Consider the following 17,866-nt stretch of genomic DNA (forward strand, 5'->3'; position numbering starts at 1 on the left):
TCCGCGTCAGACTCCCTGCGTGGAGCCTGCTTCTCCCTCTGCCTGTGTCTCTGCCTCTGTGTCTCTCATGAATAAATAAAATCTTTTTTTTTTAAGATTTTATTTATTTATTCATGAGAGACACACACACAGAGAGAGGCAGGGAGAGGAAGAAGCAGGCTCCGTGTAGGGAGCCCGACGTGAGACTTGATCCCGGGTCTTCAGGATCATGCCCCCGGCCGAAGGCAGGCGCCAAACCGCTGAGCCACCCAGGGATCCCCTAAATAAAATCTTAAAAAAAAGAAAAAGTAACATTAGAAAAGAATCTGGTAGGGGCACCTGGGTCCCCCACAGGGAACCTGCCTCTCCCTCTGCCTGTGTCTCTGCCTCTCTCTGTGTGTCTCTCATGAATAAATAAAATCTTAAAAAAAAAAAAAAAAATCTGGTTTTAAGATTTTGAGGCGGTCCTTAAGATGCCAGTTAACATATTGAAAATGTATTGAATTTATAAATTTAAAACATTTAAAAATTATGCTATAATGCCACGAAGTCAAAGTAATAGAATAGTTAAGAGATTTAGTGTAGGAAAAGGAATAAATAGCCTATGCTAATATTAGGAATGTAGTTTTCAAAAGGGAAATCCTATATTCAATTCTACCTGAAAGGGGAAAAAAAGCTTCAGATGAGGGAATTTATAGTCTTGGGTTCTACTACTGGTTCTGCTACTTAAGAGGCTTCATGAGGCAGTGTCTTCACCTTTTTGATTTTAGTTTACAACCCTAAAATCTATATTCCTTGTATAGCATTTTATGTTATATATTTTCTTGCATTCATAATTTCTGTCTAATAGGGTAAAATCAAATGTGAAATATCTTCTGATATCAAATTCTTTAGTGGAAGTTCAGTGCTTTTGTATAGAACTGTAAAATGAAACAACCCTAGGTTTGTGTGCAGGGTCTAACTAGACTTTTTGCTTATGAAAGAGATAACGGAACAAGAAAATTAACAAGTCTTTCTGCCTGTAGTGTTGTCTTGAACTTCTTTAAGATTTGGGGTAAGGGAGAATCAATACAATTTAAGTTGCTTTTCTCTCAAAGTTGAAGTTTTTTCCTGAGGAAAAAGGGTGGGGCAAGAATGGAGAATTTATGTCCAATTTTAGCTTAATGTCTTGAACACTTTTTTAGGAGCATTTGTAAAATAATGTGTGTAAACATTTTACTGTACAAACCTTGAGACATCTAACATTGTATCCCTTTGGATCTGCTTTTGACTCTTAACAAATTATATTAAGTTTCATAATTAATGTAAAATCTTTTCTTTCACCTTTTTAAATGAGCTTATTGAAATAGGTTATAGTTCCCATTTTATTTTTTTTTAAGATTTTATTTATTTGAGAGAATGTGAGCACATGAGCAGTGGGGAGGGGCAGAGGGAGAGGGAGAAGCAGACTCCTTGCTGAGCAGGGAACCCGAGTTGGACCTGACCTGAGCTGCGCGCAGAGGCTTAACTGAAAAAAATTAGAACCACTTTAAATATACCATTCAGTGACATTAAATACATTCACAGTGTTGTGCAGCCATCACCACCATTCTCTAGTCTCTTTATTTGGTATATTTCTACCTTAACCCACCCAGGCACCCCTACAGTTTCTATTTTAATATAGAATGTTATAGAATTACAGCCTAGGTAAGCCATTCTCCACATGCTGATTGTTTCCAATTTTTAATTTCTCTGAACAAACTTACTGTTTCTTGAATTAGAGTTAGCTTTTTACCCTTCTATCTAATTTTGGGGGAAAAAATTAGAAAATTAATCAGGCCATGGGCAATTTTATGACCTGTTTTATACTCTAACCAGAAAACAGTCTGAAGATAACATGATTTTACAGCTGTGCCTGAACATTTGTCTCTCTCTCATTTTTTTTTTTTTTTTTAGATTTTATTTATTTATTCATGAGAGACATAGAGAGGCAGAGACATAGGCAGAGGGAGAAACCGGCTCTTCGCAGGGAGCCCGATGCAGGACCCCAGGATCACACCCTGAGCCAAAGCCAGATGCTCAACTGCTGAGCCACCCAACGTGTCCCAGTGCCTGAACATTTCTTATCTTCTTATAGCTCAGATAACACTTGATTTTGTTTAGTTTTATTTTTGGTATTTTCATAGGAATGAAGTAGTCTCTTGAAATTATTAAAGTTTTTTCAATTAGTAGTGAGAATCTTTTTTCCCAAGTGCTGATTTGATCTTGGTGGTTACTTAAACTGTTTGTATCCTTTGATGGATATAAGTATTAGTTACGGTTTGCCACATTATAAGTGATCAGTAATATAGAATTGGGTGGATTTATATTGCAGACATTAGGTTTATTATAATTATTGCAGGTCTTGCTTCCATTTGTTACACTCTTTTAGTATTAGATATATTATTCCTCATTGCATGAAAGTATATTTTATATAATTGGGTCTATTAATTCATTGCTTATGTTTTCTTCTATTGCATGCAATTTTTATCGTTTCCACAGATGAGAAAAATATGCTAATCCGTTTTCTCCAAAATTTCTTGAATGCCTAGTTTTTAATTTATTTAGAATTAGTCATGCTTTTCTCCATATTGATATTGTTTTTCTGGCAGTATTTTTTTTTTTTTTTTTTTTTTTTTTAAGTAATCTCTATGTCCAGCGTGGGGCTCAAACTCAAAACCTGAAGATGGAAGACTGATAGTTGCATGCTCTGGCAGTACTTTTTAAGTATTGATTTTCTCTACTTAGAAGCACTTTTTTTGTTTTTGTTTTGTTTCAAGTTTTTATTTAAGTTCTAGTTTATAAGCACTTTTTGGATTTGATCATTTGGTATTTCTTGTTTCGTAGGTCTTTTGTATTTTTTCATTGTGGTAAATATACATAACAGAATTAACTATTTTAACCACTTTAAATATCCATTCAGTGACATTAAGTACATTCACAGTGTTGTGCAGCCATCACCACCATTCTTTAGTCTCTTTATTTGGTATATTTCTACCTTAACCTGAGACATTATTGCTGTTATTCTCAGGCAAATTGTTTCAATTTCTTGAGTCCCAGTTGCCCTTTCCATAGTATGAGGATAACACCTGTGTCTTAGGATAGTTGTGGAGATAAGACTAGGTAAGACAATAAATGTAAAAATATGTGGTGTATTTTACATGCTTGGTAAATTATTCCTGTTTCATCCTTCCCACTGTAACTGAATTTTTTTTTTTTTTTTTTTTTTGTAACTGATTTTAAAGGCTGGTATGGCATACGTCTTCCTTAATTCTCTTAATAATTCTCCTCTCCTCCAAGATATTCATTGTTATTTTTGCCTAATTTCAGTAAGACATTTGTAGGTATGGAATAAACCTTTGTTCACTTCTTGTTTGAAACTAATGTATACATTCTATAGATTATGAAGCCCAGTTTTCTACACACCCACTAACAGTACAAATAAGCAGTGTTCTGCAAGAGATCATAGAAATGTTTCTTTACGTTTTGAAACCGTTTTTCCTGACACTTTTTCTGATTTTGCCTTATTAAGGCCCCTTAGTTTATAAATTAGAGTTTGTTTTTAAGAGATATCTTTAAGTTTTATGTTTGATACTCTGGGTATTAGAGCACTAGTTTCTGAATTCATTTATAGATCTCCTTTAAAATAGATCAGTTATTGTTGAAAATAACAATACCTGAAGCAGTCATCTTAAAGCCACTAGAAGATGGTATTTTGCTTATTGTTTTCATTCTTCAAGGCATACACGTATTTGAGGATACCGTGGTAGATATTTGCTGATTATGTACTTTTAAATCCTAGAGTAATACACATGTTAATAATCTTAAATGATGATATCCCACTTTTTTGGATACTTCTTTAGATTACTGTTGTATATAACTATTGCTGTGACATACTTAATTTTGGGAAGGATGCTGTTAATTTTCCACAGGGAAACTTCTACAGCCTTTATTTGTTATGTTCTAAAAATATGTATATATAAGGCGTTGGAAGAAATATTAAGTAGACTGCTAAAACACGGCATGGTCAGTGGTTAAATTTATGATCTACCTGTTTTCTCTTTAGAGATACTCTTTAGAACTGTATCAAAGATATTCAGTTAATCTGTGCACACTTTGCCACATGCAAGTTCCCCTTCTAGGATCAGAATGTTGTGCCCTATTTAGACACTTCTCTTGATGTTATAATTAAGAGTAGTGTTTATTTTCATTATGATTTGATCTTTGTTCTTTATACGTGTGTTTAGAATATATATATTTTCTCCCCTTCCTATACGTAAGAGCTATAATAATGCAGTAACCTAGATTTTTGCATGTAGCCATTTACAATTACAGGATGAATAGTATATTCAACTTGATACAAAACAGAAATTATGAGGTAGAAATCTAATTAGAATATTGAAATAAAATATTTACTAGTTATTTCCCTTCTGATTTCTAAAGATTAAAAATAAAAATTATGGCTGCCATATTATAAAAGTATCCTGCTTTATTTATGAACATGTGAAATCACAGTATTTAAAATTATGTGATCTCTTCAAATCCAAACAAAATTCCTTATTTTTTCATTGTGAGCAGTTGCAGATACGGAAAGTCTATTTCCATATCTATTTGCAGATACGGAACAGAATACTATTTCTGTTCTCAGTTGTAGATTTTCCCAATTTCTGCCCATAAAGGCATTTAGATACTGACAAACTCTTGTGATTAAAAAGGTGTATTTAGAAATCAACAATAAGAATTGAAACTAGAAAGTTGTGAGAAGACATTACTATCCAAATGCTGAAAGGCACTTAAAAGATTAACTCACACCTTGTTTCATAATTTCACTGGCTGTTTGACTAAATTGTAAGTAACTGTATTCATTTAAGTTCCAATAAGAATCCATTTTCTACTTCTATGTCAAGTCTGTGTATTTTTGGATATTTTAGAAGATGAATTTCGTTTAGTGTAGAATAATGTCATGTTAGATTAATGGTTTACAAAAACCCACAATTAGATTAAACTCTAGAACATGGAAATGAGAATACTAAGATTTGTATAGTAATTCTGTACTTTTTTTATTATCAATTATTATAGTACTGTGTCTATATTATACAGCACTTCCATTTGGTTGCTAGTAAATGTGACTTGATTGTAAGCATGTGCCACTTACAGAAAATGGTGTCAGATCTTAATATTAAAGTTTTAGCTCATTGAGAAGTTCGAGGAATGTGACAAGTACTTGTATTCTTGTATTTAGTATGTCCTTATATTTCAGGTTATTCAAATTATAAATTATCGGAAGGAAGGAAAACTACTGTATTAACAGAAAGTAGTACTTAGATGAATATTGTGATGGAAATACATAATTTATAGTTATTAACATATTATATACACAAATGTACCAGAATGTATGCTTGCAACTTTATGCATTTTACATGTTGCCAATAGAATCCCAGAAGATTCTGTAATAAATTATGTGCTTTCCTTTTAAGATTGCTTTTGTTTGTTTTAAATGATCAAAATTATTGGTGATCATTGATCAGCTACTTGATTTTTATTTATTTTATTTATTTAATTTTTTACAACCCCACAGGCGCCCAGGGGGTTCCCACCTTCCCCGCCCCACACCACACCAGGGCCGCGTGGGGGGCCACAGCTACTTGATTTTTAAAAGTTTTTTCCTAACCATAGAAATTGTGCCCCTTTTCTTCCCCTAAATTGAAAAGCTGAGAAAATAAGGTGACTTTTAAGATGGAAGCAACAACCAGTGCTTATTTTCAAAGGAGAAATAGGAGAGGTAGAAAAAAATGTCTTCTAATTTTTTCCCTTAAAGTTTTCTTCAACTTACCATAGAATTTGTCTTAGGAAAAATAGAGAAATTGTTCATTTTCATTATAAAATCACTATAATATTGCCATATTTCTAAAAAACAAAATTCAAGATTTTAATATTTAGTTTTATATGGCTTAAGAATTTATTTCCCCACAATTAAGAGTAGTATTTACCTTACAAAATCTGTGATCCCTTTGATCGATTAAAAAACAATTCTTCTTAAATGTTTATATTTCTTAAATCAATTAGTTCCTGTGTTTTAAACTTAAAGCACATGTTACTGAGTATCCTTTTTTTAAAACAATTTTTCTTACCTTCTTGCCTGGAGGCAGATTTTATAACCCTTCCCCCATAAGAAGGAATATCCCTACCCTCTGCCGTGCTGAAAATCTACAGATTGCAGTTATTACATATGTCCCTCAATTAAGTAAAATATGGAATATTATCACTTTTTTGTTTAGCTAAGAAATGGTCATACAAAAATCCAACAAATGAGCTATTAAAGGTATTACACTTCCCTCATAATTTGGCCCTATTTTGTTCCTTCTTTTCAGATGAAATTTTATGTGTACCTTATGTACATTTAGACGATATTAAAATCCCATAACATAAAGACATTTCAATTTAAAACTAAAATAGATATAAGCTGGTAAAACATAAAATGTTTCATCTTTCACAATTGTGAATCCGTTTCACGTCACATTGATTATGCTCTTCTGAGGAGAGCAAAACAAGTTCAGGCAAGATAGCTCCTGTGGGCTTTAGTTACTGCGCCCTGTAATTCTGCAGCACCAATTACCTGCGTCATGTAGTTGGAGAACTTGGCTTTTGAGGCTCTATGTATGAGCTACACGTGAGTATTGATCATCAAGTGCTTCTGACCTTTAAACTTTTTCTTTGACATCTAGGTCAGAGAAGGGAGTAAAGCTGTGGTGGAGTTAGACAATTTTGCATCTGATCACTTGTGTGTTCCCTCTTTTTCCCATTCTGGAGTGTGGCTCTAAAATAGTGTTTTGTATTGCATCAATATAGAGCAGTAGAAGGGGGGGTATATTGGCACAACTGAAGTTTTTATTTACCTTTACATGTTTTTTTTCTCTTTTCATTATTTTAGCAATAAGGTTCTATACTTAGCTTTAATATGTTTAATTACAGTGGTTGGTAGAAGTGAAAACAGGTGTGACCTTCATTAAAGGCGTAAGCTATCATGTCTGTTTTGGAGAAGTGTCGGTTTCATTTGTGTTACATAGAAATGGAGTTTTATTTTTATAATGTATTTAGTTTGCTAATATCTCTACCTGTCTCTTTCTTGCCAGCAGGCCACCATAAGATGTTATTACTTGTAAATGTGCGGCTTTGAGTCCTCTTTTTTTCTTTTTAGTTTGAAAATCAGGAAAGGAAGAATAGGGTCTGAGAAGGTAAAGAGTTTGCTTAAAAATTGACTAGGTAGCGGGCTGCCTGTGTGGCTCAATTGTTTAACTGTCTGCCTTCGGCTCAGGTCATGATCTTGGGGTCCTGGGATTGAGCCCAGAGAGTCTGCTTTTCCCTCTCCCTCTGTTCCTCTCCCCTGCTAGTGTGTACATGCACGTGCTCGCTCTCTCCCTCCCTTAAATTGACTAGGTAGTATATTTAATGGAGCTTGTTATTTCAGAATAAAATTGGGTCTTAGTTTTACATGATTTTTCCTTAATTCTAAAATTCAAGGTTTTGCTTTACTTATTTATTTGCATTATTAAAATAAATCCAGAAGAATTTTCCTTTAAATTAATTACATATATACAGATAGATGGTTGTGAAAGTATTCAATTGCTATTCCAATTTGTCCTATTTAAAGTGTCTGTGTTAACAGTTATGTAAATGTTCCACATTCAAGCAGGTTAGATGTTATCATAACTTATTGACTTGCTATGCTAGTTTTTATCATTTTTTAATGTAACAATAATCCTAAAAATCATGTTTTAGTTATCTGCACGTGGCTGTCATTATAAAATGTTTAGTGCATTAGGCACTATAGTAACTATGTTTTAAGTACAGCAGAAGGAGTTCCACGTGTTGGCTTTTACAAGGTAGTATAAAGGTCATTGTGTACACCTATCTTGACTTGGTGCAGCATGTCAATTTTGAAAAGCCACGTGCAGGTTTGAGATTTTGAGATTGGGATTCACGTAGAAAGATTGGAGTAACAAAAAGTTTTAAAAAATTATTCTCTGATGGCCTCAATGATAATGCTTTAAGAGTACATAAAGCTTTGAATCCCCCATCCCTTTTTTTTAAACAGACAGTGAAGACTGCTGTGACAGACACAATCCAGCCACATAAACGATAGAAAGGAATACTGGTCCTCATGGAAGAAGAGCAAGACTTACCAGAACAACCAGTAAGTGTCTCCTTTAAGTGTCTCAATTAAAATTCTTTTTAGAAAATGTAATCGTACGAGATTTTAAATATTACTGTTATGCTACAAGTTCAAAATTAGAATAAAAATAAGGAAAAGACTTCCTAATACTTCTAAGAAAACAGTGTTATGTTATATTCTTAAAATTCACATTTTGTTAGCTTAATGCTAGGGAGTCTGCTTAGAAGATTCAGCATTACAAAACAAGTATTGTATTTGGAAATATCATTAAAAAAGAAAAAAACACCAATGGCTGTTCTTACAGTTTTTAGAAAATAAAAGAAGATATCTATTTACCAGGAAAACAATATATACCATTTCTGCCAGAAAACTTAGCTTTATCTTTACCTAAATTTCTCTGATTGACTTAATTTTTCAAAAAACAGTAGTTGAAGAAAAGTATAATTTGACTACTAGCTGATTGTTAAAAACAGGTAAGACCCTAGAGTCTAGGTTAGATTCTTAATTTCTTTGAAATATTTAATATAAATAAAGTAATTATAAATGTCTCCATGTGATACAGATTTATTGCCGCCATGGCCTTTTGTTTGTTTGTTTTGCTCTATTTGTATTTTGACCCTTAGCATTAAAAAAAAAAAAAAAAAAAAGCAAAGGCACCTGGCTGGCTCAGTCAGTAGAACATCCAACTCTTGATCTCTGGGTTGTGAGTTCAAGCCCCATGTTGGGCATGGTGCCTACTTAAAAAATAAAGTAAGTAAAATAAAATAAAATAGGAAAACAATAGTAATCATTCTTTTAAGATCTCTTTATAATAAAGAGTCTTTTCCTGTTGTGTTGATTATTTTTCTGAAGTTAGATAAATTCTGAGTCAGCTTACTATCCTGAATGAGCCTCTTGAATATCATATTAAGAGAGAATGTAGAATGATACATGTTTACCTTTATGAAAATCCAACTTAGAAAAATTTGAATTTTGAAAGCAGATAATAGGGTATGTTTTTCATGTTCCGGATATATTCTTTAAACCTCAGAAGGATGGACACCTGCTTGCATGAAGTCCTTTAATACATTTCTAATATTTGTTTTATGTTGAGAAGTCATACTAATGATTACTTTGCCATTATTCTTTTAGCCCTCTCACTTAAGGTAAGTATAAGACTAGAAAGTCATACACATTTGGTAAAATGACCTTGAAACAAGAAATGTCATCACTATCCCTGATGGGGCAATGATAATTATGGAAATCATCCTCAGCAGTGTTCTTAGGATATGTACAGTGAGAACAAATATAGCTAGATTAGAGACATTAAATGTACTAAAGAAAATTATGAAGAAAAAAAAAAGAAAATTATGTCATTTGAGTTTTTAGGGTAGCAAAACAGAGATCTAGTCAAGATAGAGGTCTAGTTTCAAGACTTACATGCTGACACACTATTGAAATAAGGGTATTGTTGTTAGTTACTCCTCACTTATTGAAGGTAATGAGGATTGTGAGGCTGACCTGCTGGTGATCATCTTTTCTGTTCTTCATTTCCTTTCTGTTCTGTTCAATTTCTATAACATGATATGCAACCCTGATTGTTACTTAAGAAGGTGAGAAATTAAAGCATTTTATTGTATTTTTAAGATTTTGTTTATTTATTCATGAGAGATGAAGAGAGAGAGAGGCAGAAACATAGGCAGAGGGAGAAGCAGGCTCCCCACAGGGAGCCCCATGCGGGATCCCGGGACCTCTGGGATCACGCCCTGAGTTGAAGGCAGATGCTCAACCGCTGAGCCACCCAGGTGTCCCAGATTAAACCATTTTATTTTTCTAAAAAAATTTTAAAAAGATTTTATTTATTTATTCATGAGAGATACAGAGAGAGAGAGAGGAGAGGCAGAGACACAGGCAGAGGGAGAAGCGGGCTCCATGCAGGGAGCCCGACGTGGGACTCGATCCCAGGTCTCCAGGATCACACTCTGGGCTGAAGGCAGCGCTAAACCACTGAGCCACCTGAGCTGCCCTGATTAAACCATTTTAAAAGCAAATTTTCTGCTGACTCTAAATGGTGATTGACCCAGGGCATAATTTTTTTTATTGACTTGTGCCTTAGTCTTAATTTATAAAGGTAATTGAGTGACAACATGGGGAGGTCAATGCCATTGAAAGAAAAGTTTAATGTTACTTACAGTCCTTAGAAATGAAAGGCCATGCACATCACACCAGGCCACAGGGGAAGTACCAGCGTCAGTTAGGAGACAGAAAGGAGATAGGGGAATACAGAAGACATGGTCTTTATTGGAGTTTCCACAGGCAAGGCAGGGTAAACAATTTAAGTTTCGTTTGTTTGAATAATTCCAAGAGCTTTTGGGATTTTGAGGCTGTCAGTAGGTGTCTGGTGTCAGGCTCTGGGATGATTGGAGCAGGGGAAATATTGACTTGGTGTGTAAGTAGCATAAAAGAGAAGGATCAGAGTATGGGCTCTGGATCACAGGGGAGATGTACACAGCCTTGGTCTGTAGTTTGTCCCTATGATTAATGAATGCCTATAAAGTGTTAAAAATAATTAGAATGGGAAGGGTAAATATTGTACTTTGAGGAGAAAAGTCTTCACAGGCTGTAGTAGAGATCTAAAAATTGAGTAGAAAGAATGATTCTATCCCAAGTTGATGATAATAAATAAAACCAAGAGTTTTACCCTACTGACTGTTACCTGTATACATAGATGTTGGTGGGCAGTATTAACTGGAGTTATGTTATAACTCTTTGTGTCTTTTTGTCTCTTGCCTACTGAATTATCTTTTTGTTTCTCTACTACTTATTTGCTCCATCTTAAGCTTTGTTCAGGTCATTGTTGACAATGCAATGTAAATCCTAACATTGGGTTCTCTCTTTCACTCTCCCTTCTTGCCAGTCAATCCATAGTCTTCTGCAGTCAGAAATGATTCACTCTGTGGTCACCAGTTACTTTGAAATTACTCAGTCTCCTCCTTCTTCCCCCCCATCCCAGCCTTCCTCTTTTTCAAATACACTGAAGCAGTTGTATTATTTTCTAAACTGGATAATACTCTTGAAGAGTAAAACAGGACACTAACCAGACTTGGTTTGGGGATAAGAGATATAAACCAAGACTGTCCCTGGCAAGGTTAGAAGCACTTTAAAAACTCCTTCATGGCTGTCAGGGGTGCTTTCCAAATTCACATTTTGAAAGGATACACGGGGTAGGAAAAATTTTTAGAGTAATATAAAGTAAACTTAATACTGATTATTTCATGGAGGTGATGGGTCAGAAAAAGATCTTCTATTTTTTATACATATCTGAATGGTTTGAATTTTTAAAAATATGAGCATGTATGCCTTTTGTGTTTAAATTTTTAAAAGAAATTCCTCATACTGTAGACAACAGAGGTGGCAGATGCTTATAGCCAATAGCCATAGTATACTCTCTAGGCTAAAACATGGAAAAGAGCGAATCTTGGGAAACATTTTTGAGAACAAAAAAAGGACTTTAAAAATTGTGTTTGCGGGATCCCTGGGTGGCTCGGCGGTTTAGCGCCTGCCTTCGGCCCAGGGTGTGATCTTGGAGTCCTGGGATTGAGTTCCAGTCAGGCTCCCTGCATGGAGCCTGCTTCTCCCTCTGCCTGTGTCTCTGCCACCCACCCCCCTCCATGAATACATAAATAAAATCTTTTTTTTTTTTTTTCATAAATAAAATCTTTTAAAAAAATGTGTTTGGGGCTTGGAGGGTAAGGAGAAGAAAGAGGTGGAACAGTTAGTAAGGAGAGAACCCCTGATTTCTTTATCTTCCCTATGAAAGAAGGTGAGCTGTAAAGAGTAGCATACCTCAATTTTTAAAAATACTTTTTATTTTAATATGTATAAGCAAGTACCTAAGTTATTTCAAATGAGTTCTATTCTTCCACACTTAACAGCAGTTTTATCTCATAAAACTAAAACTTTCAGACATCAATACAAAGCCAGCATTGATCATCTGAAAAATCACATAGTGAAGAAGTACTTGAAACAGAATGTGGATATTCTGAATTCATGTTCTGTGTTACTAGCATTCCCTTACTCTGTTACATTTAAATTAAAGCAGGATTTTTTTTTTTTAAGCAGAGGCACAAATAGAACCCTGATTCATGAGTTTGCCAGTGGTTCTTTTTGTGTTATCTTAAGTCAAAAATAAGATTATATGTCATTTAAAAAAAATAACAGCTTTGAGATACAATTCACATATTCATTTTAAAGTGTGCAATTTGCTGGTTTTTAGTATATGTAAATATACTAAACACAGTGTTTTTCAACCATCACCAAAATCAATTTTAAAACATTTACATCATTACAGAAAGAAACTCCATACATATTAGCAGTCACACTCCATTTGCTCCATCCCCTACAACCCTAGCCAACTACTAATCTAATTTCTTTCTAAAAATTTACCAATTTGTAGACATTTCATGTAAATGGAATCATACAATTTGTGATTTTTTGAGACTGGCTTCCTCCACTTAACATAATCTTTTCAAGGTTCATTTATGTTTTAGCATGTATCAGTACTTCATTCCCTTTTATTGTTAAATGTATTATATGAATTTATTTAGCATTCATCATTATTTAATTTATCATTATTTTACCATTTTATGTATCCATTTATCTGTTTATTTGTGAGCATTGAGGTTGTTTACAATTTTTGACTATTTTGAATAATGCTGTTATGAACATCTGTGGACATATGTTTTCATTTCTCTTGGTTATATAGATAAGGAGTCAAATTGCTGGGTTATATGATAGCTCTATATATGTAATCTTTTGAGGAACAGCTAAAGTGTTTTCCAAGGTAGCTACATTATTTTACATTCTCTCGGTTTCTGGGTTGTATTGTTAGAACCCGTGATTCTGTAATCCAGTGAAATCTCTGTATCTTTTTTAGTTCCTTTACCTGCCTGGAGTTCCAAGGCAGCACATGCTTCCTATCTTTGATTTATAGGAGAGCAAAATTGCTCAAGTCAAGGCAAACAGTGGGCCATGGAAAGTAAAAAATGAGCTGATAACACATTTTCTTCCTCCAAACTTTATTTGGTAGATATGATTTGGGGTACATTTTCTCCATTTCTAGTATTACTTGTTCTTTGTACTGGGTTGGCCCTATAATAAATAAAAAGTGGTATAAAATTTGAAAGGCTTTATGATAGGGGCGCCTGGGTGGCTTAGATTGTGATCTCAGGGTCCTGGCATTGAGCCCTGAGCCCTGTATCAGGCTTCCTGCTCAGCAGGGAATCTGCTTCTCCCTCTGTCCCTCCGCCGCTCATGCACGTGCACCCTCTCTCTCAAAACCTTTAAAAATTAAAAATAAAAAAGACCCTATGGTATTGTGGCAAATTTAGATTTTTTGCTCCAGTGCCACCTTTTTTTTTTTTTTTTTTTTTTTTTGGAATTTTAGAGCTAAGTTTATTACTGTGTGGTTTTAATAAAATTAAGATTATAAATTAGATTCCTCAGTGCTCCAGTTTTCTTTATATGGATGACTGTTTGGAGAAGGAGAGTCTTAGGGTGAGCTAAGCATAAATTCATCCCCACTATTAGAAAATTACATTATCATCTGACCTAATGTAAATACTGTCCAGGTGGGAAGGACAGCACATTTTATAACAAAGGCATATATTTTGTCATTTGTGAAACCAGATAGTTGAATTTTTCTTATGTCTAACTTTGCAATTTCCAGTTAAAATGTCATCCATTATTTTCTTAAGTACCTCATTTGTCTCCCACCCCTTTCAGTGGGGTTATATCATACAGTTGTAATAAGTTAAATGTTTTTGTCCAGGTCCGTATATCATCCTAGGACCCCTTGATCCTGGTTGGTTTTTGGTATCTTTTATCATATAGAAGTTTTGAATTTTTGTATATTCAAATCTATTTTTTATTTTATGGCTTTGGAATTTAATATGCTTAGTAAGACTTTATCTGCCTCACTGGTTTTTGTTTGCTCTTGTTTTTCTTCATATGCCTCTGTAATTTTATTTTTAAATTTAGAGGATTTAAAAATTTTTTGAATATAGTAGATACACCATTAGTTTCAGATATACAGCATAATGATTCAGCTGCTCTGTGTTGTGCTCCGCTCACCAGAGTTGTAGCTGCCATCTATCACCACACAATGCTGTTGCAATGTGATTGACTATATGCTGTATGCTATGCCTATTATTCTTAGACTTTTTTCTTTTTTTTAAGATTTATTTATTTTAGACAGAAAGAGCATGAGCCGGAGGAACAAAGTGGAGGTGAGGTGAGCACAGAGCCTGACACAGGGCTCGATCCTGACCTGAGCCAAAACCAAGAGTCAGACACCCAACAGACTGCACCACCCAGGCCCCCAGAGGGTTTGTTTTTAATGCCCCCTTTTTCATTGTTTTATCTTGTTTGGTAACTGAAAATTAAAGTAGCATTAAATATAACATATGTGGCATGCCATAAGCAAGGAACCAAGAGTGAATTTGTCATGTTTTCTCATGAGGAATAGATGTCCATGAGAAATGTTATAGCCTTGTATTTATCTTATATTTATTATTTGCCTTATCTGAGGAACTACTAGACTGTTTTCCAGAGTAGCTATCTTTTTTATATTCTGTCAGTTGCTGAATTCTGTTGTTTGAACCCCTACTTGTGAAGTCCCTCTGTATCCTTTGAGTTCATTTACCTGCCTCTAGTACCAAGGTAGCACGTACTTCCTATCCCTGAATTACAGCGGCACAGAATTGCCCAAATCAAGGCAAACAATGTCTGAGATACTAAATTTAATTATATTAAATAGCTATATTTCCACTTGATATTTTTGTTTAAAATTATTTAACAGAGTTTCTGCCTTTTGTTAGCATGAACTACTTTTAAGGATCCATAATTTTGTATGGTTAAGCATACTAAGCATGTTTCTACTAGGACTAGTTATTCTAATCTTAGAGTTCTAATTCTAACATCAGTTTCTTTGTAATATGAAAGCAGGAAAATCCACTAGTAGTGTTAAATGTTGATCATCCGTTTGTGGGTTAAACTGTTTCAGTGGAAATGCTTTCACCTCCGAAGGAATTAGAAAAGGTGAAAATCTGGAATAAAACAGAACAGCATGCAGAATATTTTTTAAATTGCTCATAACCTGGGGCTCCTGGGTGGCTCAGTTGGTTAAGCATCCCACTCTTGGTTTTGGCTCAGGTCTTGATCTCATGGGTTGTGGGATTGAGCCCTGTATCAGATTCCACACTGAGTGTAAAATCCACTTGAATTTCTCTCCCTCTGCGCTTCCCCTACTCGTGTGTGCTTTCTCTCTCAAACTAAATAAGTAAAATCTTTTTAAAAAATTACTCATAACCTGGGGCTCTTGGGTGACTCGGTCTGTTGAGTGTTTGCCTTCAGCTCAGGTCATGATACTGGGGTCCTGGGATTGAGCCCCGCAACAGGCTCCCAGCTTCATAGGAAGCCTGCTTCTCCCTGTCTCTGCCTCCTTCTCTCTCTCTCAATAAATAAATAATATTTTAAAAAATTACTCATAACTTCATAAGAATTTATCTATATTTTTGGCATGCAAGTAATTTAGATATTAAGGCATTTCTGTTTAATAAATTAATAAATGATATTGAGATTGCCATACTATTTGATAATATATGACTGTTAAAATTTAAAACCAAGTAGTTTGTATTCAAGTTTGAATACTTTATTCTGATAAACATTTTATCTTGAGTAGAAATCCTGGTAAACATTTTACCTTGAATCTGGAAAACACTTATTTCATTAAAAGAAAAGAGCTCATGTGAAATACAAAGGAGTTCATCTCTAAAATATAACAAAAGTTAATTACATAAATCTAAGCAAAACAACATGCAACACTGTATAATTTATTAGTTAATATTAGCCTGCCATTTAAATAGATAGATGATTTCAAAATCAGATCACTGTGTTGATGGCTTTGTATATATTTTTGCAGGTGAAAAAAGCCAAGATGCAGGAATCAGGAGAGCAAACTTTAAGGTATGTAAAGTTGAATTTCTTTTTAGTGATCTACATAGAAGGTTTTTTTCACACACTGATTAGTAAATGGGTGCATTTTGGGTTGACTAGTCTCCTTTTGAGTTTTTGTATCTCAGTCTTTACAAATTTCTTTTTGAAATTACTTGGTTTAAGATGAAAATTTCCTTCTAATAGATTGTCCTTGAAACAAATATGTGCTGATATTTTCTTATTCATTATTTGTTCAATAATATGTACTGAGCTCAGGTTATCTGTCAGCTACTGTGATACATGGAAGAGACATGACAATAAATTAAATGTTCTTCAGTCAGATGTACAGTATACAGAATGGGAAGAATAAGCAGAAATAAGGGAAATCCAAGGGATTTTCTGTTAATTATCGAATGGATATGGGATGCCTTAATCATTAGCTTCACTCCCCTTAGACAAGGGGCAGTCTCTGTACCTCACCCTCTGGCTTCCAAAACACCATGGTTTTCTGTTTTCTTCGTTCTTCCTATTGTTTGTGAACCAGTAACTGTATCACCTCTGACATCTTAATTTCCAAAATCTTACTGTTAGGACCACACTTTACGTTCCTGCTCATTTATGCTACTGCCACAGTAGCTATATATCTTCCTGTTCACTTTCCATTAAATGAGCTATCATATTTTCACTCTTAACCATTTACCCTTCCCACAAAAAAAGACTTCAGTTTCTTTCTTATGCTGTTTAAATTATAACATCTATTAATTTAATCAGTCCCTTACAAACACTTTTAACTCTCCTTTTCCCTTATGTCACGTTGCGTTAGCAAAACCACAGCCCTGGTTAAACCCACTATCCATTTATTCCATGCTATTTCCAATCACCTGAACTTTGTGAGAGAAAAACAGAAAATTGAGCTGATTGATCTGTTTTCATTTATAATTACACAGGCACTAAAAAAAAAAAAAAAAAAAATTACACAGGCACTTAAACACTCTTGGTGGTCCAGCCACCCTTCCTGGTATTTTATTCCGTAGTCTCTAAAGTTAACTTTCTTTCCTTCCTTTTATCATTCCCTCCCTCCCTGCCTCCTGCTTGCTCCCCTTCCTTTCATCTCACCTCCCCTCCACTCTGTCCCTATTCACACAGTTGGGGATCTTGCTACCTAATTCAGAAAGTTAGAAACAATTAGATAGAAACTACCTCATTTACCTATAACCAAATCTACCCATTTATCTGCTTCTCTACAATATTCCCTGTTACTCTATCCTCTCAAGTTATTCCCCTGCTTATATGTAAGGCTAATCCTTCCAGTTATATTATAGAACCTACCAACTTCATCTTTTCCTGCAGTTATCCCTTCTCTCTCCTTCAGTTTCTTTATTATGATAAAGCATACATAAACATAAGTTCACCATTTCATTCATATTGCACTGACACTGTTCTGCAATAATCACCACCATCCGTCTCCAGAACTTTTTTCATATTCCCAAACAAACTATTCATTAAATAATAGTTTTTCATATTAGTGGAATCATACAGTATTTATCTTTCTGTGACTGACCTGTTCTACTTAATGCAATGTCTTCAGGTTCATCAATGTCAGCAGGTGTCAGAATTTCCTTACTTTTTAAGGCTGAATAATATTCCATTATATGTCCATACCGAATTTTGCTTATTTGTGTATTGGTTGATTGTGTTGATTATTGACAAAAATTCTACTGA

At 34.4% G+C, this 17,866-nt stretch overlaps 1 protein-coding gene across 4 annotated transcripts in view; it reads left to right on the forward strand.

Annotated features, from left to right (window-relative positions):
• The window catches only part of EYA3 (EYA transcriptional coactivator and phosphatase 3), a 102,513-nt gene that overhangs the window by 25,945 nt on the left and 58,702 nt on the right, over positions 1-17,866 (forward strand). For 3 of the 4 annotated variants that reach the window (XM_077898891.1, XM_077898894.1, XM_077898892.1), the window contains 2 exons: positions 8,093-8,191; positions 16,131-16,174. In XM_077898891.1, coding sequence (XP_077755017.1) covers positions 8,159-8,191; positions 16,131-16,174 — 77 coding nt within the window. In that variant the 5' untranslated portion in view covers positions 8,093-8,158. Of the gene's footprint in view, positions 1-8,092; positions 8,192-9,301; positions 9,316-16,130; positions 16,175-17,866 lie in introns of those variants that run through there. The other variant, XM_077898893.1, reaches the window with a different exon arrangement.

Source organism: Canis aureus, chromosome 5 (assembly GCF_053574225.1).
Source record: "Canis aureus isolate CA01 chromosome 5, VMU_Caureus_v.1.0, whole genome shotgun sequence".
Classification (NCBI taxonomy): Eukaryota; Metazoa; Chordata; class Mammalia; order Carnivora; family Canidae; genus Canis; species Canis aureus.